This window comes from Poromitra crassiceps (assembly GCF_964638095.1).
Source record: "Poromitra crassiceps genome assembly, chromosome: 7".
NCBI classification, from domain to species: Eukaryota; Metazoa; Chordata; class Actinopteri; order Beryciformes; family Melamphaidae; genus Poromitra; species Poromitra crassiceps.
Window position 1 is genome coordinate 19135200 of NC_139628.1, and position 25158 is coordinate 19160357.

At 47.5% G+C, this 25158-nt stretch overlaps 1 protein-coding gene across 1 annotated transcript in view; it reads right to left on the reverse strand.

The window, feature by feature from the left end:
• The window catches only part of LOC310779456 (scavenger receptor cysteine-rich domain-containing protein DMBT1-like), a gene marked incomplete at both ends in the record, with an annotated part of 74509 nt that overhangs the window by 21987 nt on the left and 27364 nt on the right, over positions 1–25158 (reverse strand). The window contains 6 exons of the mRNA XM_083639989.1: positions 3277–4190; positions 6360–6677; positions 14679–14952; positions 16505–16563; positions 16885–17202; positions 18852–19131. Of these exons, the coding sequence (XP_083496115.1) occupies positions 3277–4190; positions 6360–6677; positions 14679–14952; positions 16505–16563; positions 16885–17202; positions 18852–19131 (2163 nt within the window). The remainder of the gene's footprint in view (positions 1–3276; positions 4191–6359; positions 6678–14678; positions 14953–16504; positions 16564–16884; positions 17203–18851; positions 19132–25158) is intronic.

The following is a 25158-nucleotide window of genomic DNA, read 5'->3' on the forward strand; positions in this document are numbered from 1 at the left end:
TTGTCAGCTCGCGTCTAGACTACTGCAACGTTCTGTTGGCCGGGCTACCTGCCTCGGCCATCCGACCCCTTCAGCTTATCCAAAACGCTGCAGCCCGTCTGGTGTTTAACTTACCTAAATTTTCACATGTCACTCCCCTTTTTTGCGACCTTCACTGGCTTCCCATCCTGGCACGCATCAGGTTCAAGACACTGGTACTGGCCTACCGGTCAGTTCACCGGTCAGCCCCGCCTTATCTGCAATCTTTGGTAAGTTTCCAAACTTTGCATCGCTCCCTCCGCTCCTCTACCGGTCCACCTCGCCTTGCCCCTCCATCACTACATGGGCCCGGAGGTCGCCTGTCCCGATCACAACTTTTTTCCTCACTGGCTCCTCAGTGGTGGAATGAGCTTCCCCCCTCGATCAGAATGGCCGAGTCACTGGCAATTTTTCGTCGGAGACTAAAAACCCACCTCTTCGGCCTACACCTGGGCCTTTCTGAATCTTAACCATTTCTTAAAACACTCACATGCTGCTAGCTACGCCCCTGACTATTTTTTACATTATTTGTATCCCCATAATGTGTTACTCTAGTTCATGATAGACCAGGATACTTGACTCTTATTGATTGTATTACATGCTTTTTACTACACTACGTTCTTATATTTATTACTTTCAATTGTTCTGTGTATTTCTTGTGTATTCTGATGAGATGTGATGTTGTATTTCTTGTGTATTCTGATGAGATGTGATGTTGTAAGTCGCTTTGGACAAAGGCGTCTGCCAAGTGCAATAAAGTAAAGTAAAGTAAAGTGTCCCTCTAGTCAGTTTAAACCTGCCCGTTAGGTGCCCGTTAATCTTTATTCTGGCATATGGACCGTCATACAGTGCCTGTAGACACTTAATAAACTTATCGTCAAAGCCAAGTCTCCCCATTGTCTTGAATAAGAACCTCCAGCTGACCCTGTCAAACGCCTTCTCCGCGTCGAATTAGAGCTGCTTCCAGTTGGTGTCTATCTATATGGTCGATGATATGAATTGAGCGTCTAATGTTGTCCTGAGTCTGTCTGCCTTTTATAAAACCCGTTTGGTCTTCGTCTATTAATCTAGGGAGGAATTGTTCCATTCTCTTCGACATTATAGAAGTAAACAGCTTATAGTCTACGTTTAGTATAGATATGGGTCGGTATGATTCACAGTATTCTTTATTCTTACCCTCCTTAGGAATAACTGAAATTATTGCTTCTTTCCACGAGGGAGGGGCCTCCGCCTTTTCGAGTGTCCAGTTAAATGAATCCACCATAATCGGGACGAGGTCTTCTCTAAAGGTCTTATACCATTCGTTTGGGAATCCGTCACTACCTGGGCTCTTGCTAGCTTTAAGACGTGCTATGGCTGCGTATATTTCTTTAGCTGATATGGGGGCTGTTAAAACTTCATTTTGTTCCTTCCCCAAGGACGGGAGATCTAATCCTGCTAAAAACTGATTTACGTATTCCCCCTCTACCTCTTCCGGCTGGGCATATAGTTTCTCGTAGTATTCTCTGAATACTCTTTGGATCTCCTCGGGTCCGAATACTGTTGTGTCCGTCCTAGGGTCTCTAATCTTATGTATTGTCCGTCTAGTCTGTTGGTCCCTCAGTCGCCCTGCTAATATCTTCGTCGCCCTAGGTCCCGCCTCGTAAAATGTCTGTTTAGTAAATCTAAGCTTTTTCTCTAAGTCCTCCCTCCCTAGCTCCTCTAATTGTTTTCTAATCTCCCTAGTCCCCTCCAATGCCCCCTCATTCCCCTCCAATAGCCTCCCATCCCACATTTTAAGTTGCCCCTGTAGTTCATCATATTTCTTTCTTCTACTTTTATTTATAAATGCTGTCCTCGAAATCAATTTTCCCCTCATTATAGCTTTTAGCGTATCCCATAGAATGGTCGGACTAACCTCCCCGTTATTATTATCTCCAATACATTCTTTAATCTCTTCTCTAATTTGTTTCTTGTCTTCCACCCTGTTTAAAATCCCCACATTCAACCTCCACAAAGTTTCCCTCTTCCCAATGTTTAATTGTATAGTCATGTATATCACGTTATGGTCCGAAATGTCTGCTGTCCCCACCTCACATTCTAGCACCCTGTATCTGTCCTCCTTATTCATAAAAAAAATGTCTAGTCTCGCATGAACCCGATGAGTCAATGAGAAATGAGTGTACCCCCTCTCCCCTTTGTGCATTTCCCTCCACACGTCTACTAGCCCCGCCCCTTTAATTAGAACCTTCAAATCCTTTGATCGCTGACGATTATGTCTCCCTGCGCTCGTTGTATCTAGAGAATAGTCCAGTATTGTGTTCCAGTCTCCTCCACAAACCAAGATACCTTCTGCTTCAGACTTTATAATATCAAACAAAACCCTTAAAAATGTTCTATCGTTCTCAGGTGGGGTGTATGTGTTGACCAGTGTAACTAAAACATTTTCGATCCTACCCACTATTAAAATGTATCTACCCTCTTTATCACTAATCTCCCTTATTAACTCAAAAGAAACCGAATTTGAAATCAACGTCGCCACCCCCCTCCTTCTGCTGTTCGTACATGAACTAAAGAATGCATTCCTAAAACCATATTTTTTCAATTTTACATGTTCTTCAAGTGGCATGTGCGTCTCCTGCAAAAACATTACCTGTGTTTTATCTTTCCGTATTTTGGCTAGAGCCCTGCTTCGTTTCACTTTGTCCCCATTCACATTTAATGAAGCAATTTTCAATTTAAGAGACCCCATCTAACTTCAGAAAAAGAAAACAGATAGAACTTGTCCCCCTAATCACGCACTTCAAAACTTCAAACATCATAACTGTATCTAAACAGAACAATAACAATGTCATAAGGACTCTGACGAACAAACAAAACTGATTTAAAGAAAACAGAATCAAACCAAAAATGGACTTCCAAATGAGAAGGATATGACTCCCTCTCTACCTTGACCTCGCCGGTAGGTCTGTGGGGAAAGGCTCCTCGAAGAAGGTCCCCGCGTGTAGGTCGGCTATCCAGGTAAGACGCCCGAACAATACCGACCTCTCAGTCCAGCGATAAGCGCTCCTCCTCTCTCCTCTCTGCGATCAAAAGAAACAAGCCCCTCGGGCCCTGATTATCTCAAGCGACTCTTCATTCAGTCTATTTTCTCTGCTGCTCCCAGGCGCGACGGTACTCCTCCAGCCTCTTCTCCACTCTTCTGGCCGCCCCTCTCTCCTCTCCTCCGCTCCCTGTCGCTCCGCGTCCTTCCCTTCTGTTGGGACGATTTGGCGCCACCGTCTTCTCCACCGTTATGCTCCTGGCCCCCAGGTCCTCCTCCGCCTCCCGTGCACTGGCGTAATATTTTGGGTTTCTCCCCTCGTCCCACATGATCTTCATACCTGACATTGGCGTTTGAAAGCGTATTTTCGCTTTCATTAGGGCTCTCTTGATGGGATTGTACATCATCCTCTTCTGGACCACCTCGACTGGGAAATCGTGGTCAAAATACACCTTTCTTCCCCTCATCTCAATGTTCCCTTTCTTCCACGCCTCCCTTATCACCTTGTCCTTGACTCTGTCCTCCTGGAAGGCTACCACGAATGCTCTTGGGCGTTCTCCGTCGGCTGGCTTAGTTGCAAATGTGCGGTGGGCCCTCTGTATATTGAGGGTTACGTCAACCAGTGCTGGTATTTCCTTTTTCAGAAAACCCTCCATAAACTTCAGCACTTCCTCCTTGTCGGATCCTTCCCCCCCTTCCGCTATTCCACTTATTCTAATGTTGGTCCTCCTATTTCGGGTCTCAATGTCTATCAACTTTCGCCGCATAGCGTCACGTTCTTCTCGAGCCTCACGTAGTTCTTCAGCCATGTCCGCCGTCCACCCCTCTGTTTTCTCGGCCTGAGCCTCCACTACTCCGACGCGGTTCGCTAGGCCTCGGATTTCTCCCATTGCCTCTTCATGCATGCCCGTCATTTTACGCCCCAATTGTTCGTGCATCCGTTCATTCTGCTCACCCTGTATTTTAATCGCCTCCAGCATATTCTTCTCCATCTCTTTCATCGCCTTCTCCATATTCGCCCCGTCTTCCTCCTCGTTAGTTAGGTCCGTGGGTTGGCCGGTAGCTCGGGAGCTAGCTTGTATGTTTGTGCAGCCCTGTGTAGCAGCTAGGTTAGCTCCTGGGTTGGCTAACGTCTTCTTATTTTTATTTACTTTGGGCGCGGGCGATTCAGTTTTATTTCCTTTCCGCAATCGACTCCTCCTCAGTCCTTCTGCCATCCGCCCCTCTATTCACTTTATATAATTCGCATTTGAGTCTATTAATCGCCAAATTATGGGTCTGGCCCGGGAGCTGTCTCTCTCACACAGCCATCTCTACTGCGCTCATACCGGAAGTCCTCCATTTGGTTGCTATTTAGTAGCGAAATGGAGAAACACAATGCATCTTGGGACATTCACTTTACAGTGAAGTTACAGCTTATTTTTTCTATGGGACTCTGAGCGAGGGAGTCAGAGACAGTCGGTATTGTGCCTGTCAGACTGAGGAGAGAGGGAGAGGGGTGACACAGAGAAGGGTGAAAGAGGAGAGAGCCAGAGGGGAGCGCTCCAAGCAACTGGCCCACTGAATAGGCGTGCTTTTCAAAGGCGCAAGGCGCTAAATTAACGCCAGGTCAGAAGATAGCAATACGCCGGTATTTAGCGCCGACACGCCCACTTTGGCCCATTCTGGGACTGCGCCACGCCCATTCGGCCTAAAGCGCATTTGGCAGCCTAAAGCCATATTGATATCGTCCCAAAACAGGCGCAAGGCACGTTTTTTTGCGTTTAAGGCCCGTTTTAGCGCCGAAGGCTTGTGGGAGAATAGGGCCCCATAAGTACAAACATTTGTCCCCTGCTTCATAATACAGCCCGCGACCCCGTAGTTAGACTATAAGTACAGATCTTGTTACCCTCTAGTTAAAGTATTTTTTCACTCCTTAAACCCCGTTGTTATACTCTAACTACACTCCTTAAACCCCGTTGGTATACTGTAACTACACTCCTTAAACCCGTTGTTATACTCTAACTACACTCCTTAAACCCTGTTGTTAGACTATAACTACACTCCTTAAACCCCGTTGTTATACCATAACTACACTCCTTAAACCCGTTGTTATACTCTAACTACACTCCTTAAACCCTGTTGTTAGACTACATAAGTACAAACATTTGTCCCCTGCTTCATAATACAGCCCGCGACCCCGTAGTTAGACTATAAGTACAGATCTTGTTACCCTCTAGTTAAAGTATTTTTTCACTCCTTAAACCCCGTTGTTATACTCTAACTACACTCCTTAAACCCCGTTGGTATACTGTAACTACACTCCTTAAACCCGTTGTTATACTCTAACTACACTCCTTAAACCCTGTTGTTAGACTATAACTACACTCCTTAAACCCCGTTGTTATACCATAACTACACTCCTTAAACCCCGTTGTTATACTATAACTACACTCCTTAAACCCCGTAGTTCGACTATAAGTACAGATCTTATAATTCACTCCTTAAACCCCGTAGTTAGACTATAACTACAGCCCTAAACCCCGTTGTTATACTCTAACTACATGCTTATTTGCGGGCTGTATTCTAAAGCGTTACCCAAATCTGCAATTGGAAGCAATGGTGTCCATCTGGGTAATTTGTCCACGATCTTGGAAATTTTGAAAAACTGTTGAAAATCCTCTCCTCGAACTGTAAGTCCAAATGACAACAAATTTGGTATGCATGGCCGATGGACATGCCCAAATCATTTAAAGTGGCAGAGTTATTAGCCAATCAGACTTTCACACAATTCAATGGATCAGAAGGACAATGCACAGTGGCCTATGACCTTGAAACTAGGTGGGCACATCAGTGACAACACTTTACAGCCGCACCACGTTTGGTGCTGGTAGCCCAACAAACCATTTCAATTTGTGCTAAGTTTTCCATTTGTGCTGCTGGTGCCGGCTATCACCAGAGTGATGTTAGCAATTGTCATTGCTGGAGATGGGTCTGTAGTAACTTTGGTGTTGCCTGCTGGTCAAACCAAAAGAAAAATGTCCGTGAACCACATCGCTAGGTAGGCCCCACTGACACCAAATCTAACAAGGAAATGTCCCTTTTTCCACCCACAGTTCTTCCTGATAATTGTGTGCAAAGGTGCCACTTCCTCTAAACTCCATTCAGTAATAACGTTCAAAACACAATCTATTATTTTGAGTGTAAATTTGGTTTATTGTGCAGCGAGATGATGTCCACTCTGTGTGGTTTAAATTACTGCTCACATATAAAGTAAATCCACCAGTTATATGTGAGTAATAACATCTGTAATGTACTTAAAGAATAGAGACACATTTACCTTCACAGATCACAGCAGCGTCTTCATTGTGACCACAGTTGTGGGTCCCAAACCCTGGATGTCTACACTCTGTTATTGATGACTCACTTCCTGAACAGGTGACATCATCCAGCCAGATGGGGCCTCTGCCCTGTCCAAAACGTGCACCCTGTGGTGCTGCCAGGACTCTGCCACAACCCAGCTGTCTACACACCACCTGAGCATCAAGCAGGTCCCAGTCATCATCACACACTGTCCCCCACTGTCCAAGGTGGAAGACCTCCACTCTGCCAGAACAGAAGCTGTTCCCGCCATCGGCCAGGCGGACCTGCACCTCAGCTGCAGTGATGTGTGCTGCTGCTGCTGTGCTGCTGCTGCTGCTGCTGGCTATCACCTGAGTGACGTCAGTGGAAAATGGTCTTGAAGGAGATGTTGTTGGAGGGCTTGTTGAAGATGGTGCCATGTTGACTTCTATTCAAAATGAAAAACAAGCAGTGCAACAATGAATGTGTCATAGTTGACTAGTGTTCATACAGTTCAGAGGGAGAACATAATTCCCCCAGTTGTTTTGATATGGAACAGATATGTATGTATGTTCTTGTAGCATTAAAATGAATAGATGAAATTAGCATGTACATATTATTGGAGTGATATCTGCACAGTAAGAGAGCAAAAGTTTGGCATCACAAGCTTATAGACAGGGAGTACTCGTTAGGAACCCATTCTTTTTAATCAGATTCTTATAATTTTGCACATTGTAGCCTAATCGACTCTAGCTCAGCATGTCATTGGTCAAAGGTTTTTAAATTTGGTACAAACATGTGTTACAGTCCTTCTCACATGGTTATGCTAATATTTACTTCTATTTGCTATGACTGATTTATCTTTGATGTGTGTGGGTGTTCATTTAGAAGGATCTAGAGGCACCCTTTATACCTCTATATGACCTCTGTGTCCATATGGTGCCTTTTTGGCCATAATGGGTTGCCATAGGCAGACTTAAATTGGATGCCGTGCTTGCACTCAGGGTTCAGTCTGGTCCCTACAGAAGAGGCGTTTGTGGCCCGCCATGCATCTTGTTGATAGTCTATACTAGTTTCCGTCTTGTTTTGTTTTGTTTTGTCACTTTTGTTCTGTCCCACTTATAGCGCAGGAGGATTACTCTGGATTCCTCATGCAATCAACAGAGTGGAGCTGGCGCAGTGTCGTGGCCGGCCAGGATCGCTCCCGAGGGAGCGTACCTATGTTCCCCGGGTCCTATATTCCCCGGGTCCTATGTTCCCCGTTTTTGTGGGACCGGGGAACATAAAACCCTTCCTAACCTCCCCCAGACCCTAACCCAAAACCTAACCTCTCCCACCCCTCACGCCTAAACCTAAGGTCGGCATTGCGGGTGGTCGGCATAGCGGATAGACACCCCAAATGTTACGGAGAGTGTTAAAAACGGGGAACATAGGACCCGGGGAACATAGGACCCGGGGAACATAGGGATGACCCCGCTCCCGAAGGCCATGTCAGCTAATGTCGGAGTGAGTAGCCTACTTACATAACAATACTTAAATCAGCCTTTTCATTCTTTCAGTGTTTATTACTTCATGTTACCATTCTCGGTGAAGTAGTGGAATGCCCCTAGACAACGAATGATGCCAAGTTAATTAATGATGCATTTCTGCCGACCCGTATCATTATGTTGGCCCGTGCGGGATTGAGATAATGAACACTAATGCGAATTGTAACGCATGGCAAACTGCGTTAAGCAGGTCTCTGGGTGTTTTTGTCATATTTCGGCTACAGGAAGGGTGCTATAACAAGCAGCCAAACTTATAGTCCTCTTGGCCGCCCCAGTTGACATAGACAATTGAAACTTGGTATGTAGCTCTCATTTAGTATGCAGAACAAATCTCCAATTTGGACCCATAAGGTCCATCTGGGTGGATTGTCCACCATCTTGGGAATTTCCTGATTATTGTGTCCAAATGTGCCACTTCCTCTAAACTCCATTTAGTAATGGCCTAATTTATAACTCAAATCTAGGTCTTCTACAGGATCAAAAGTATAAGCTCCTATCTTGTGAGATACTTACTATGAGACACTCTAATATAGCTGGCCTCGGAGCCTTCTACCTAGTTATGCTCTACCGCCCACCTGGGCCCTATTCATCTTTTCTTGATGAATTTTCCAATTTTCTCTCTGACCTCGTAACCCGCACGGATAATATCCTTATCATTGGCGATTTCAATATTCATGTTAACCGTAAAGCTGACCCACTCTGCAAAGCCTTTCTATCTTTAGTCGACACCCTTGGCTTTGCTCAGTTGGTTCATGAACAAACGCATTCTAACGGCAACACGCTTGATCTCGTCCTTGCTCGTGGGATTAACGTCTCAGATCTGTCAGTCATGATTTACCCTCCAGCACTGTCAGATCATTATCTCATTCAATTTAAAATAGACCTGCCCCCCCGGCAATCAAACCTAGCTGATACCTATACCGCCCGGCGTATCGATAGTTCTACTCCCACTGAACTCGCTGATTTGTTATCGGGGCCGCTTTCCTCTCTCCCAGAGCGGATCGACTCCATTAATGAATTCACAAATCAATTTAATTCAATCCTACTCGCCTCGCTTGATTCTATCGCACCTCTACGTACTAAAATCCGTCGCCCTAAAAAACCCTCGCCTTGGTATACTGACGATACACGCGCACAAAAACTAATATGCAGAAAACTAGAACGTAAATGGCGATCATCCAAGCTTGAAGTCTATCGACTAGCTTGGAGTGATAGCCTATTAAAATACAAATGTATGCTCTCCGCTGCAAGAGCCTCCTACCTATCAGATCTTATTAACACTAATAAAAATAATCCTAAATTTTTATTTGACACGGTCGCAAATCTTACTCGCAAACCATCCCCCAATACAAACTCTCCATTTACAGCTAATGATTTCCTTGACTTCTTTAACCGTAAAATTATCTGTATTAGAGATGAAATTAGCAACTCTCTATTACTCACAAAGGGTGCTAACCCCTTTCCTAGCCCTGTCCTTAGAACCTTAGACGAGAGTACTATACTCTCGAATTTTGAGACTATCTCCCTAAATGCACTTTCAAAAATTGTACTTTCATCTAAATCCACAACCTGTTTATTCGACCCTCTCCCTGCAAAGTTGATTAAGGAACTCCTTCCAATACTAGGCCCCCCCTTACTTAACATTATCAATAGCTCCCTCTCCTCTGGCATTGTCCCTGCCTCCTTCAAATCTGCTGTAATCAAACCTCTACTTAAAAAGCCAAACCTTGATTCTGAGGTTCTTAACAACTTCAGGCCAATCTCAAATCTCCCCTTCCTCTCTAAAGTTCTTGAAAAAGTAGTCTCAACACAATTAACTGACTACCTCTCGCATAATAAACTTCTCGATCCCTTTCAATCTGGTTTTAGATCACTCCATAGTACTGAAACTGCTCTTACAAAAGTAACCAATGACCTTCTCCTCGCGTCCGACTCTAATTTCTCCTCTCTTCTCATTTTATTAGACTTAAGCGCAGCCTTCGATACAATCGATCATAAGATCCTCCTAGACCGCTTATCTAACTACGTAGGTATCCGGGGCACTGCCCTATCCTGGCTAAAGTCATATTTGTCTGATAGGACACACTGTGTCTCATATAAAAATATTATGTCCACATTCTCCTCAGTGAAGTTTGGTGTACCGCAGGGATCAGTCCTGGGTCCCTTACTCTTTGGAGTTTACTTACTGCCTCTTGGCGAAATTTTCCGTAGATATGGCATTAACTTCCACTGTTATGCCGACGATACCCAAATTTATATACCAATTAGACCAGACGATCGCTCTAAACTCGCTAATCTTGAATCCTGCTTAATCGCTGTTACAGATTGGATGTCAAATAATTTCTTACGACTAAACGCCAACAAAACTGAACTACTAGTTGTTGGCCCAAAAACCCAACTTCCATTTCTCACTGATCTTAGTCTGAACATTGAGAACTGCGTAATTACTCCAAACTCAAAGGTGAAAAACCTAGGTGTTACCTTTGATCCTACTCTGTCATTCGATGCTCACATTAAGGACATCACTAAAATAGCTTTCTTTCATCTTCGCAATATCTCAAAGATCCGTCCCTTGCTAAATGCAACGGATGCCGAAACCTTAATACACGCCTTTGTTTCATCTAGACTCGATTACTGTAATGTCCTATTCTCTGGCCTTCCACTTTGTAGCACAAATAAATTACAACTCGTGCAAAACGCCGCTGCTAGAATTCTAACTAGAACTAAGAAGTTTGATCATATAACTCCGGTCTTAATCTCCCTCCACTGGCTCCCAATTCAGGCCAGATCAGACTTTAAGGTGCTTCTGTTAACCTATAAATCTTTGCACGGGCTCGCACCTCCGTACTTATCTGAGCTAATCATTCCTTATGTTCCCACGCGTACTCTCCGCTCACAGGACGGTAATTATCTTACCGTCCCTAAAATTAAGAAAAAATCAGCAGGTAGCAGAACATTTTCTTACCGTGCTCCACACCTCTGGAACCAGCTTCCTCTGTCAGTTAGGGAAGCTGGCTCCATTGAAATCTTCAAAACTAGACTCAAAACCCATTTATTCTCCCAATCATTTGGTTGTGCTTGATGGTTATGTTTGATGATGTCATTCTCTAGAAATATTTATTAGCTCTTGAGTACATACAATCCTGAATTGCTGAGCGGGCTGTCTCAAGCCAGCAATATCAGTATAAACTTAGACTTGACCTAATTTAAATAATATGGCATCAGTCGACCCAGTAGCCTAGATAGAAAATCAAATAGTTGGTGAATAAACTTAGTCCTGAACTGCTGAGCGGGCTATCTCAAGCCAGCAGTATCAGTATAAATTTAGACTGGACCTAATTTAATAATATGGCATCAGCCGATCCAGTAGCTCAGATATAAAATCAAATAGCTGGTGAATAAACTTAGTCCTGAACTGCTGAGCGGGCTATCTCAAGCCAGCAGTATCAGTATAAACTTAGACTTGACCTAATTTAATTTAATAATATGGCATCAGCCGATCCAATAGCTCAGATATAAATTCAAATAGCTGGTGAATAAACTTAGTCCTGAACTGCTGAGCGGGCTATCACAAGCCAGCAGTATCAATATAAACTTAGACTTGACCTAATTTAATAATATGGCATCAGCCGATCCAGTAGCTCGGATATAATATCAAATAGCTGATGAATAAACTTAGTCCTGAACTGCTGAGCGGGCTATCTCAAGCCAGCAGTATCAGTATAAACTTAGACTTGACCTAATTTAATAATATGGCATCAGCCGACCCAGTAGCTCAGATATAAAATCAAATAGCTGGTGAATAAACTTAGTCCTGAACTGCTGAGCGGGCTATCTCAAGCCAGCAGTATCAGTATAAACTTAGACCTAGACTACCTAGACCTGAATTAGCAGTATAATATTAGTCATCCTAAATAATCCTAATAAATTTTGATTTGACCTAATTTTTATTGCTGTTTATAGAGTTAGTTCCACCTCTGCGCAGATTCCCCCGCTCTCTTCTCTCTCTCCCCCTCAGGTGTCCTCATTGGCCTGACGTACACCCCACCGCTGCAGCCCTAGGTCCGGCCGTCATCGTCCTAGCCACCTGTCGTCACTCTAGGCCATCTACCCACTACTCCTTCTACTGTCTGACACCCCGGGCTCATCACCATCACCGACCCCTATCCTCATCATCCTGGTCACCTGCTTGCCTAAGGGAAGGGGGGGGCGCCCCCCCAGCCCCATCCCCCGCCGCCTCATCATCACCTCCAACTCCTATCCTCCCCTCCTCTTAATCCATGTCACCAACGCGGACTCATGGATTCCTCAGATCATCCTCATGGAACTCCCAATCTTGTTACCCTTTTTGTCACCTAGCTAATTAACTAGTATTCTCTAAACCTACGAACACTTAAAGACTGCATTTTCTATTTCTTTTTGGACTCTACTTTTTAGATTTTCAACTCCCTTCCCTGATCTTAGGATAATTTAAAAATTACATTTTTATATCCCTTCTGTTGGACTCTTTTCTACATTTTCAATTTTCTGTTCTCTTGTACATTTTATTTCCATAATAAACCATTCACAGAGTTTCATTATCGGAAACTCTGTGCATGGTTTAGCCCGGCATCTCTCGGCCTGTCTCGGAGGGGAGTCCCCAGATGGGGGTCCGCTGCTGTGGCCTGGTGGGTGGGCCCGTCCCCCGCGTGGCCTGCTCTCACGCTCTCAGTCACTATGCTGGTGGCTGGGGGCTGGGGGGGCGGGTCGCGTGGGGGCTGGGTCCGCCTGGGCCGCAGCAATTGGCCCCTAGCACAACGACCTCACAAGGTTCCTCCTCAGCCAAGTCACTGGGGCAATCCATGCGGCGATCCATATGGTGGAAAGGTTTTCTTGCGTTCACTGGGGGTGAGGGGGTGCCGCTGTGTCCCGGCCTGGCCTTCCCTCCCACGCCATATGTGGGCGGGGGCCGGGTCGGGGGGCATCGGTGCTCTTCATCACTGGTCGAGGGCTGCCGGTTGGTTTAGAACAGCTTAGGTAGGCGATAGATTAGCTACAGCCTAAGGCTGACCTGTTAGTGTTCAGGCTAAAATCAGACTAGAGCAGGGTAGGATAGGCCAGATTAGGCTGTAGATTAGCTAGATACTATGTCCCAGTTAGCTCTGGTTAATGCTTAGAGTAGTCAGTTGTCTGATCTTCTCCCCCCCCCCTCTCTTTCCCCCTTTCCCCGCTTCTTCCCTTCTTCCCCCTTCTTGTTCTCCTCTCTTTCCATGCTCTTTCCTCCCCCACATCCCACCGCCCCCCCCTCCCTTCTCCTGCTTTCTCCTCATTCTCCCCCCCCTCTGCTCCTTCTCCTCTTCTCCCCTATTTTCCTGAATCCCTGCCACTTCCTGCTCTCCCTTCTCTCACATTCCCCCTGCTCTCCTTCCCCTGCACCCTCCCACCTCTCCTTCTCTGCCTCTCTGTCCTCCCCCCTCTCTCACATTCCCCCTGCTCTCCTTCCCCTGCACCCTCCCACCTCTCCTTCTCTGTCCTCTCCTCCTCCACATTTCCCATTTTCCCCCCACCCTCGCCCTAATCCGGGCCCGTATCCTACTCCCTCCCTCCACCCTAGACCCTACCTCTACTCTCTGTCCTCCCCCCTCTCTCACATTCCCCCTGCTCTTCTTCCCCTGCTCTCCTTCCCCTGCACCTCTACTCTCTGTCCTCCCCCCTCTCTCACATTCCCCCTGCTCTCCTTCCCCTGCACCCTCCCACCTCTCCTTCTCTGTTCTCTCCTCCTCCACATTTCCCATTTTCTCCCCACCCTCGCCCTAATCCGGGCCCGTATCCTACTCCCTCCCTCCACCCTAGACCCTACCTCTACTCTACCTCCCCTGTACCCTTCCTCCTCTCCTTCTCTGTTCTCTCCTCCTCTCTGTCCTCTCCCCTCTCTCACATTCCCACTGCTCTCCTTCCCCTGCGCCCTCCCACCTCTCCTTCTCTGTTCTCTCCTCCTCTCTGCCCTCTCCTCCCTCTCACATTCCCCCTGCTCTCCCTCCCCTGCACCCTCTCCTTCTCTGTTCTCTCCTCCTCCACATTTCCCATTTCTCCCCACCCTCGCCCTAATCCGGGCCCGTATCCTACTCCCTCCCCTCCCCCAACCCTAGACCCTACCCCTACCCTGGCTCTCCCTCCCCTGCACCCTCATCTCTCCTCCCCTGTTCTCTCCTCCTCCACATTTCCTATTTTCTCCCCACCTCCCCCCTCTCCTCCCTCCCTCCCTCCACCCTAGACCCTACCTCTACTCTACCTCCCCTGTACCCTTCCACCTCTCCTTCTCTGTTCTCTCCTCCTCTCTGTCCTCTCCCCTCTCTCACATTCCCACTGCTCTCCTTCCCCTGCGCCCTCCCACCTCTCCACATTTCCTATTTTCTCCCCACCTCCCCCCTCTCCTCCCTCCTCCCTCTCCCTCCCTCCTCCACTCTCCTGCTTTCTTCAAATGTTCAAATGTTATCTTTATTCTGTATATTCTTGTTACTGTGTGTTAGCTAGAATCAGCTAGACATACTTTCTGTGAAGCCCTCTGAGACATGCTTGTGAATTAGGGCTATATAAATAAACTTGACTTGACTTGACTTAATAATGTTCAAAACACAATCTATTCTTTTGACTGTACATTTGGCTTATTGTGCGGCGAGATGATGTCCACTCTGTGTGGTTTACATTACTACTCACATATAAAGTAAATCCACCAGTTATATGTCAGTAATAACATCTGTAATGTACTTAAAGAATAGAGACACATTTACCTTCACAGATCACAGCGGCGTCTTCATTGTGACCACAGTTGTTGGTGCCAAACCCTGGATGTCTACAGTCTGTTATTGATGACTCACTTCCTGAACAGGTGACATCATCCAGCCAGATGGGCCCTCTGCCCTGTCCAAAACGTGCACTCGGTGGTGCTGCCAGGATTCTGCCACAACCCAGCTGTCTACACACCACCTGAGCATCAAGCAGGTCCCAGTCATCATCACACACTGTCCCCCACTGTCCAAGGTGGAAGACCTCCACTCTGCCAGAACAGGAGCTGTTCCCTCCATTGGCCAGGCGGACCTGCACCTCAGCTGCAGTGATGTGTGCTGCTGCTGCTGTGCTGCTGCTGCTGCTGGCTATCACCTGAGTGACGTCAGTGGAAAATGGTCTTGAAGGAGATGTTGTTGGAGGGCTTGTTGAAGGTGCTGTCATCTTGACTTCTATTCAAAATGAAAAACAAGCAGTGCAACAATGAACGTGTCATAGTTGACTAGTTTTCATACAGTTCAGAGGGAGAACATAATTCCCCCAGTTGTTTTGATATGGAACAGATATGTATGTATGTTCTTGTAGCATTAAAATGAATAGATGAAATTAGCATGTCAATATATTGGAGTGATATTGGCACAGTAAGCATTAGAACAATAGTCTGACATCACAAGCTTGTAGACAGGGAGCACTCGTTACGAACAAACAAAAGTAGAGCACGCACATCCACTCAGCATTGCAGGTGCAGGACAACAGACCATCAACATAGGTTCAAAAGTAGAGTCTGCACACTGCATTGTAGACTTAACTCCCAGTTAAATAAACTGGGAGTTAAGTCTACAATGCAGTGTGTGGACTCTACTTTTTAACCAGCACTCGTTAGGAACCCATTGTTTTTAACACATTCACTGGCAACAGTTTTTTTTTACTGTAGGTAGCTTCTGCCAAGTTTTTTTTTTGAGGATTCTGGCTCATCTTTCAAGAGCCGAGGATTATTTTCTGCTAGGACTTGGTGAACACAAAATATCTAAAAATAACTATAAATGTGTGCTTTCTCTGTCTAAAAGAGTTAGTCTACAATGCAGTGTGTGGACTCTACTTTTTAACCAGCACTCGTTAGGAACCCATTGTTTTTAACAATTCTTCTTATTCTTCACACATTGTACTTGGCCCTAGCTCCATCATGTGATTGGTCTTTTGTGGGCAGTGGTGGCCTAAAGGTTAGAAAAGTGAACTTGTGACTGGAAGGTTAACCCCAACCGCACTAGTCGAGCTGCTCAGTATAAAATAAAGGTTAAAAAAAGTTTTAAAATTTGACACAAACATGGCAAACTGCAAGTCTCCAAGCGGTTTTGTTACATTTCTGCTACAAGGGGGGTATAACATGCAGCGAAACATAAACAGTCCTCGTGGGCACCCCGTTTGACCTATTGAAACTTGATATGTAGCACAGCACTTAGTATGTCAAACAAATCTGCAATTGGAAGCAATGGTGTCCATCTGGGTAATTTGTCAACCATCTTGGAAATTTTGAAAAACTGTTGAAAATCCTCTCCTCGAACTGTAAGTCCAAATGACAACAAATTTGGTATGCATGGCTGATGGACATGCCCAAATAATTTAAAGTGGCAGAGTTATTAGCCAATCAGACTTTCACACAATTCAACGGATCAGAAGTACACTGCACTGTGGCCTATGACCTTGAAACTAGGTGGGCAAATCAGTGACAACAGCTTACAGCCGCAACACGTTTGGTGCGTGTAGCCCAAAAAACCATTTCAATTTGTGCTAAGCTAAGCTTTCCATTTGTGCTGCTGGTGCCAGCTATCACCAGAGTGATGTTAGCAATTGTGATTGCTGGAGATGGGTCTGTAGTAACTTTGGTGTTGCCTGCTGGTCAAACCAAAAGAAAAATGTCCGTGAACCACATCGCTAGGTAGGCCCCACTGACACCAAATCTAACAAGGAAATGTCCCTTTTCCACCCACAGTTCTTCCTGATAATTGTGTGCAAAGGTGCCACTTTCTCTAAACTCCATTTAGTAATAATGTTCACAACAAAATCTATTATTTTGACTGTACATTTGGCTTATTGTGCAGAACATGATGTCCACTCTGTGTGGTTTACATTAATGCTCACATAAAGTAAATCCACCAGTTATATGTGAGTAATAACATCTGTAATGTACTTAAAGAATATAGACACATTTACCTTCACATATCACAGCGGCGTCTTCATTGTGACCACAGTTGTTGGTGCCAAACCCTGGATGTCTACAGTCTGTTATTGATGACTCACTTCCTGAACAGATGACATCATCCAGCCAGATGGGCCCTCTGCCCTGTCCAAAACGTGCACTCGGTGGTGCTGCCAGGACTCTGCCACAACCCAGCTGTCTACACACCACCTGAGCATCAAGCAGGTCCCAGTTATCATCACACACTGTCCCCCACTGTCCAAGGTGGAAGACCTCCACTCTGCCAGAACAGGAGCTGTTCCCTCCATCGGCCAGGCGGACCTGCACCTCAGCTGCAGTGATGTGTGCTGCTGCTGCTGTGCTGCTGCTGCTGCTGCTGCTGCTGGTTATCACCTGAGTGACGTCAGTGGAAAATGGTCTTGAAGGAGTTGCTGTTGGAGGGCTTGTTGGAGCTGCTGTCATGTTGACTTCTGTTCAAAATGAAAAACAAGCAGTGCAACAATGAACGTGTCATAGTTGACTAGTGTTCATACAGTTCAGAGGGAGAACATAATTCCCCCAGTTGTTTTGTTATGGAACAGATATGTATGTATGTTCTTGTAGCATTACAATAAATAGATGAAATTAGCATGTCAATATATTGGAGTGATATTGGCACAGTAAGCATTAGAACAATAGTCTGACATCACAAGCTTGTAGACAGGGAGCACTCGTTAGGAACAAACAAAAGTAGAGCACGCACATCTACTCAGCATTGCAGGTGCAGGACAACAGACCATCAACATAGGTTAAAAAGTAGATTCTGCACACTGCATTGTAGACTTAACTCCCAGTTAAATAAACTGGGAGTTAAGTCTACAATGCAGTGTGTGGACTCTACTTTTTAACCAGCACTCGTTAGGAACCCATTGTTTTTAACAATTCTTCTTATTCTTCACACATTGTACTTGGCCCTAGCTCCATCATGTGATTGGTCTTTTGTGGGCAGTGGTGGCCTAAAGGTTAGAAAAGCGAACTTGTGACTGGAAGGTTAACCCCAACCGCACTAGTGGAGCTGCTCAGTATAAAATAAAGGTTAAAAAAAGTTTTAAAATTTGACACAAACATGGCAAACTGCAAGTCTCCAAGCGGTTTTGTTACATTTCTGCTACAAGGGGGGTATAACATGCAGCGAAACATAAACAGTCCTCGTGGGCACCCCGTTTGACCTATTGAAACTTGATATGTAGCACTTAGTATGTCAAACAAATCTGCAATTGGAAGCAATGGTGTCCATCTGGGTAATTTGTCAACCATCTTGGAAATTTTGAAAAACTGTTGAAAATCCTCTCCTCGAACTGTAAGTCCAAATGACAACAAATTTGGTATGCATGGCTGATGGACATGCCCAAATCATTTAAAGTGGCAGAGTTATTAGCCAATCAGACTTTCACACAATTCAACGGATCAGAAGTACACTGCACTGTGGCCTATGACCTTGAAACTAGGTGGGCACATCAGTGACAACAGCTTACAGCCGCAACACGTTTGGTGCTTGTAGCCCAAAAAACCATTTCAATTTGTGCTAAGCTAAGCTTTCCATTTGTGCTGCTGGTGCCAGCTATCACCAGAGTGATGTTAGCAATTGTGATTGCTGGATATGGGTCTGTAGTAACTTTGGTGTTGCCTGCTGGTCAAACCAAAATAAAAATGTCCGTGAACCACATCGCTAGGTAGGCCCCACTGACACCAAATCTAACAAGGAAATGTCCCTTTTCCACCCACAGTTCTTCCTGATAATTGTGTGCAAAGGTGCCACTTTCTCTAAACTCCATTTAGTAATAATGTTCACAACAAAATCTATTATTTTGACTGTACATTTGGCTTATTGTGCAGAACATGATGTCCACTCTGTGTGGTTTACATTAATGCTCACATAAAGTAAATCCACCAGTTATATGTGAGTAATAACATCTGTAATGTACTTAAAAAATAGAGACACATTTACCTTCACAGATCACAGCAGCGTATTCACGGTGGACACAGTTGTTGGTGCCAAACCCTGGATGTCTACAGTCTGTTATTGATGACTCACTTCCTGAACAGATGACATCATCCAGCCAGATGGGCCCTCTGCCCTGTCCAAAACGTGCACTCGGTGGTGCTGCCAGGACTCTGCCACAACCCAGCTGTCTACACACCACCTGAGCATCAAGCAGGTCCCAGTTATCATCACACACTGTCCCCCACTGTCCAAGGTGGAAGACCTCCACTCTGCCAGAACAGGAGCTGTTCCCTCCATCGGCCAGGCGGACCTGCACCTCAGCTGCAGTGATGTGTGCTGCTGCTGCTGTGCTGCTGCTGCTGCTGCTGCTGCTGGTTATCACCTGAGTGACGTCAGTGGAAAATGGTCTTGAAGGAGTTGCTGTTGGAGGGCTTGTTGGAGCTGCTGTCATGTTGACTTCTGTTCAAAATGAAAAACAAGCAGTGCAACAATGAACGTGTCATAGTTGACTAGTGTTCATACAGTTCAGAGGGAGAACATAATTCCCCCAGTTGTTTTGTTATGGAACAGATATGTATGTATGTTCTTGTAGCATTACAATAAATAGATGAAATTAGCATGTCAATATATTGGAGTGATATTGGCACAGTAAGCATTAGAACAATAGTCTGACATCACAAGCTTGTAGACAGGGAGCACTCGTTAGGAACAAACAAAAGTAGAGCACGCACATCTACTCAGCATTGCAGGTGCAGGACAACAGACAATCAACATAGGTTAAAAAGTAGATTCTGCACACTGCATTGTAGACTTAACTCCCAGTTAAATAAACTGGGAGTTAAGTCTACAATGCAGTGTGTGGACTCTACTTTTTAACCAGCACTCGTTAGGAACCCATTGTTTTTAACAATTCTTCTTATTCTTCACACATTGTACTTGGCCCTAGCTCCATCATGTGATTGGTCTTTTGTGGGCAGTGGTGGCCTAAAGGTTAGGAAAGTGAACTTGTGACTGGAAGGTTAACCCCAACCACACTAGTGGAGCTGCTCAGTAGAAAATAAAGGTTAAAAAAAGTTTTAAAATTTGACATAAACATGGCAAACTGCAAGTCTCCAAGCGGTTTTGTTACATTTCTGCTACAAGGGGGGTATAACATGCAGCGAAACATAAACAGTCCTCGTGGGCACCCCGTTTGACCTATTGAAACTTGATATGTAGCACAGCACTTAGTATTGTGGAGTCTCGTCAGCCTACCCCCTGACAGGTGAGAGCAGGAGGACAGCCAGCCACCACAGTGACGTCAGAGCAGGGGGATCCCAACAGAAACGCTGTCTAGGACGCGTCATCACTGATAGGTACTTCCCCAATTATGTCCTGAATCAGTGGGACCGCTAGCAGCCGGGCGCTGTTAGGAACAGAGCGCCCGGCTGGAACAGATCCCCAATCAGTGGCCCTAGAAAAACAGACGCCGCTCTGAAGCTCACTGTGTGGCCGGTTTTCCTCCAGGAGGAAGCGCTCCTTGCTGTCGGGCGGTAAGTCAGATTTCCACTCCTCTCCCTAAACATTCTCGTGTCATAATATGATGTTGCCTGACAGACCCTCTCTCCTCTCGTCCACAGGCACGTTACTGGAGCACTTAAACGAGGAACGGAGCCCCGGCTACGTGGTGGGGAGCAAACCCCCTCACGGGCCCCAGGCTAACCCAGCTTACTTTAGTTATATCTATCTAATGGACATACCCCGATAAGGGAAGAGTTTCATTTTGGTGAATAAAACAACGCTCCGGCGTTTAAAACTGTTTTCTGTGTCTTGGATTGAATCAGAGTTGCCACAAGTGGTGGAGAATGCAGGCACTCTGATTCAACGCCAACCGCACGCACCATGGAGCAAGCACAGGCTCTGGTGGCCCTAATACAAAGCCAAACTGACCTACAGCAGGCAGTACACGAACTGATAAAAAAAATAGAGAAAGACGGCTCGACTTCCCGGGCTCCAGGAGATGTCCTCACTAAGCAGACCCCCGACGATGATATCGAGGCATACATGGAGCTCTTCGAAAGAACGGCGGTGCGAGAGGGATGGCCCGCAGCCCACTGGGGAGGCATCATTGCGCCCTTCCTCACGGGCCAGGCACAGAGGGTTTGCCGGGACATGTCCATGGGAGAGGCCCGCGACTTTGTGAAGCTGCGCACCGCCATCCTCGCCAGTTACGGCTACAGCCTTCCTGCACGCGCACAACGGTACCATGGCTGGAGGTACACCACGGACCAACCGCCCCGATCCCAAGTCGCCGATTTGCTGAGGCTCACCCAGAGTTGGCTCACCTCCACCGGGGAGCCCCCGTGGATAGAACGCCTCGTAATAGACAGATGTATCCGCTCCTTGCCGCCCGACGCCCGAAAATATGCTGCCCAGGTGAGCCCATTATCGCTGAACGCATTGGTGGCCTTGCTAGAGAACCACCAAGTCAGCGCCGACATGATGCGCCACACGCAGAACGAGCCCCTCCGTAAGCCCGCCATAGCCGACAGACCCAGCCGAGACAGCCGACGCCGGCCACTGCCGCTACAGCCCCCGACCCAGAGGGACCCTCGTGCCCAGGCCGACCGAGTGAGTCGGCAGCTGAGGAGGTGCTATGTCTGCGGACAAGAGGACCACCTCTCCTGGTCCTGCCCCGACCGGGATGTGTCGATGCCTTCCGCCGCCGGAGACGAACCACGGCCCTCCCTCCACACCGGAGGAGCCCCTCGCCAGCAGGCGACACTGCCGGTCCGGGTGGGCCGCACCGACACCCACGCCCTCCTCGACTCCGGTAGTGTGGTGACGCTCGTGCGGGCTGACCTCGTGGAGGTCCTCACTACAGAGACCATGCCGGTGACGTGCGTCCACGGGGACGTGAAGAGCTATCCGGTCAGTTATATACGGGTCCAGACCCCGAAAGGCGACGTAAAAGTCGCCGCCGGCGTGGTGCCCAACCTCCCGGTCCCGCTCCTGATAGGCACCGACTGCCCCCTATTCAGCCGGTACTGGAGTCACGGTCGTCGGCCGGAGAAGCCCCGACGAGAGAAACCGAGGGGAAAAAGGATGGCCCGGCCGCGCCTGGCCTGCCCAGCCTTCCGGCCGGGATCAGACGGACCGCAGTCCGAAACATCAGCCGCGGAAGACGGTCCAACCCGGCCAGCCGAGTCGGACACGCCTCCTCTCGACGAGGACCCTTTCGCAGAGTTTCCGCTCCCGGACGACCCTGGACCTCCGGGCCGCGGAGAGTTTGCCTCGGCCCAGTGGGCCGATCCGAATTTGGAAGCCGGCCGCCGCGCCGTCGCTGGCATCGATGGCCAGCACTGTTCCGGGGTGAGACAAAACTTTCCACAGTTTATTGTTAAACATGGGTTGCTGTATCGAGTCGCCAAAACTCCGGGGGGGGATTTAATAGAACAATTGTTAGTACCAAAAACATACGTATCCAGAGTGTTGTATTTGGCCCACACTCACCAACTGGGGGCCCACTTAGGGGTCCAAAAAACGTATGATAGAGTGCTACGCAGATTCTATTGGCCAGGCATAAAGAAAGCCATTGAAATGTTCTGTCGTTGTTGTGGCGAGTGCCAGAAAACGGCCCCCCGGCCAATGTACCGGAACCCACTGATTCCACTGCCAATCATCGAGGTCCCGTTCTCCAGGCTGGCCATGGATATCGTGGGGCCTCTCCCGAAGTCCAGCCGAGGACACGATACATACTGGTAATAGTGGATTATGCTACTCGTTACCCTGAGGCAATACCTTTACGCACCGCTAATGCCAAAAATGTCGCTAGAGAACTGTTCCTGCTATTTAGCAGAGTGGGAATAGCGGAGCAGGTGCTCACAGACCAAGGGTCCTGTTTTATGTCCAGAGTAATGACGGCGTTATACAAATGGCTGAAAATCACCCGTATCAGAACTTCTGTTTATCACCCCCAGACCGATGGACTTGTCGAGAGATTCAACCAAACCCTGAAAAAGATGCTAAAAAAGCTGATTGACGTGGACGGAAAAGATTGGGACCAACTCCTCCCATACGTGCTGTTCGCCATACGAGAGGTGCCACAGGCCTCCACCGGATACTCACCGTTCGAACTCCTCTACGGCCGAAACCCCCGTGGCCTACTCGACCTGGCCAAGGAGGCCTGGGAAAGCCAGCCCTCCCCCCTCCGGAATGTTATCGAGCATGTGGAGCGGCTCCAGGAGAGAGCCAAAAAGGTCTGGCCACTGGTACGGAGTCACATGGAGGAAGCCCAGGCAGTCCAGGCGCGCACCTATAATAAGGGAGCCAAACCCCGGCAGTTCCAGGTAGGAGAGAAGGTCCTGGTGCTGGTGCCCAGCCATGACTGCAAATTCCTGGCAAAATGGCAGGGACCATTTGAAGTAACCGAGAAGGTCGGGCCAGTGAATTACCGGGTCTGTCAGCCGGGGAGGAGGAAAGGCCACCAGATATACCACATAAACATTCTGAAGCCATGGCACGACGCCGAGAGACCCGGCCCCCTAGCCCTCCTCACCCACGCACAACCCAGGCCACCGCAGACGATCCCCGTGGACATCGGACAGGACCTGGGGCCAGAGCAACTACAAGATCTCAAGGAACTCCTAGGAAGGAGTCATGATGTTTTCTCCGAGCTGCCAGGACGGACACACGCTATCCAACACGACATTGAGACGACGCCGGGAAAAGTGGTGCGACAGCGGCCCTACCGCATCCCCGAGGCCCGGAGAGAAGCAATCCGGGGCGAAGTGAAGAAAATGCTCGAGTTGGGCGTAATAGAAGAGTCCCACAGCCCCTGGTCCAGCCCTATTGTCATTGTGCCGAAGCCAGACGGGACGCTTCGGTTTTGCAATGACTTTAGAAAACTGAATGAAATATCCACTTTTGACGCATACCCGATGCCAAGGGTAGACGAATTAATCGAGCGGCTGGGGCCCGCTCGATTCGTGAGCACCCTGGACCTCACCAAAGGCTATTGGCAGGTACCCCTAACCAGACGGGCGAGAGCCAAAACCGCATTCGCGACCCCCGACGGCCTATTTCAATACCGCGTCCTTCCCTTTGGAGTACACGGCGCCCCGGCCACATTTCAGCGACTGATGGACAGAGTCCTCCGGCCCCATCGCGCTTATGCGGCGGCATATCTAGACGATATCATCATACACAGCAGCAGCTGGGAGCAGCACATGACACAGCTGGAAGCGGTGCTGAGAGCCCTCCGCCGAGCCGGACTCACCGCCAACGCCAAGAAATGTAAATTGGCATGGACAGAAACAAACTACCTGGGATACACCATAGGCCGGGGGTGCGTAAAACCCCAAATAACAAAAGTGGAGAGGATACAAAATTGGCCCCAGCCCAGGACGAAAAAACAAGTAAAATCCTTCCTGGGCCTGATTGCATATTATTTAAAATTTGTAAAAAAAATTGCCACCATAGCAGCCCCGTTGTATGACTTAACGCGCCAGAAGCTTCCCCACCATGTCAAATGGACGGAGGAAACAAACGCCGCATTCTGTGCCCTAAAGGAGGCGCTCTGCCGAGAGCCGGTGCTGATAGCCCCAGACTTCGCTAAGCCATTCATCCTACACACAGACGCCTCAGGAACAGGAATAGGAGCAGTGCTGGCGCAGGTAATAGATGGGGATGAACACCCCGTTACCTTTATAAGTAGAAAATTGCTTAAACATGAGAGAAACTACTCAACCGTAGAGAAGGAATGCCTGGCGGTGAAGTGGGCCATTCACTACCTACGCTACTACCTATGGGGCAGGGTATTCACCCTCATCACGGACCACGCCCCCCTTGTGGTATCTGAGCGGCCCACTGTCTGCCCACTGCCTACCATAATTAGTTATATCTCATAGTTGTCTTTTATTCTTGGATATGAAGTTATGTACAGAGAGGAGATAAAAGGAAGACTAGTTACTGTACTTAACTAACTAGGAGCAGAGGGGGGCAGATGTAGACATTCCGACTCCTTTAGGGGAGGAAGAGAGGGTAGTAAATGCAGGGACACTTAAGGTTAGAACAAAAGACTTGATTGCTAAGAGGGTGTAGGTCACACATTTTACACACATTTTACACACAGAACTGCAGGAAGGGAGAGCACATACACCCAAAAACAGCAGCTGTATTGTTCTAGGGCCAGAGGGGAGAGAAGAGGGGGCTCAGGGCTTAGGGAGATGAAAGCAAGGAGAAGGGGGGTCTTTGGGGTGAGAGAGAGACCTGAATGGAGATAGCATTTGGTCAGGCCTTTGTTAGGCTAAAATCAGAGACAGAA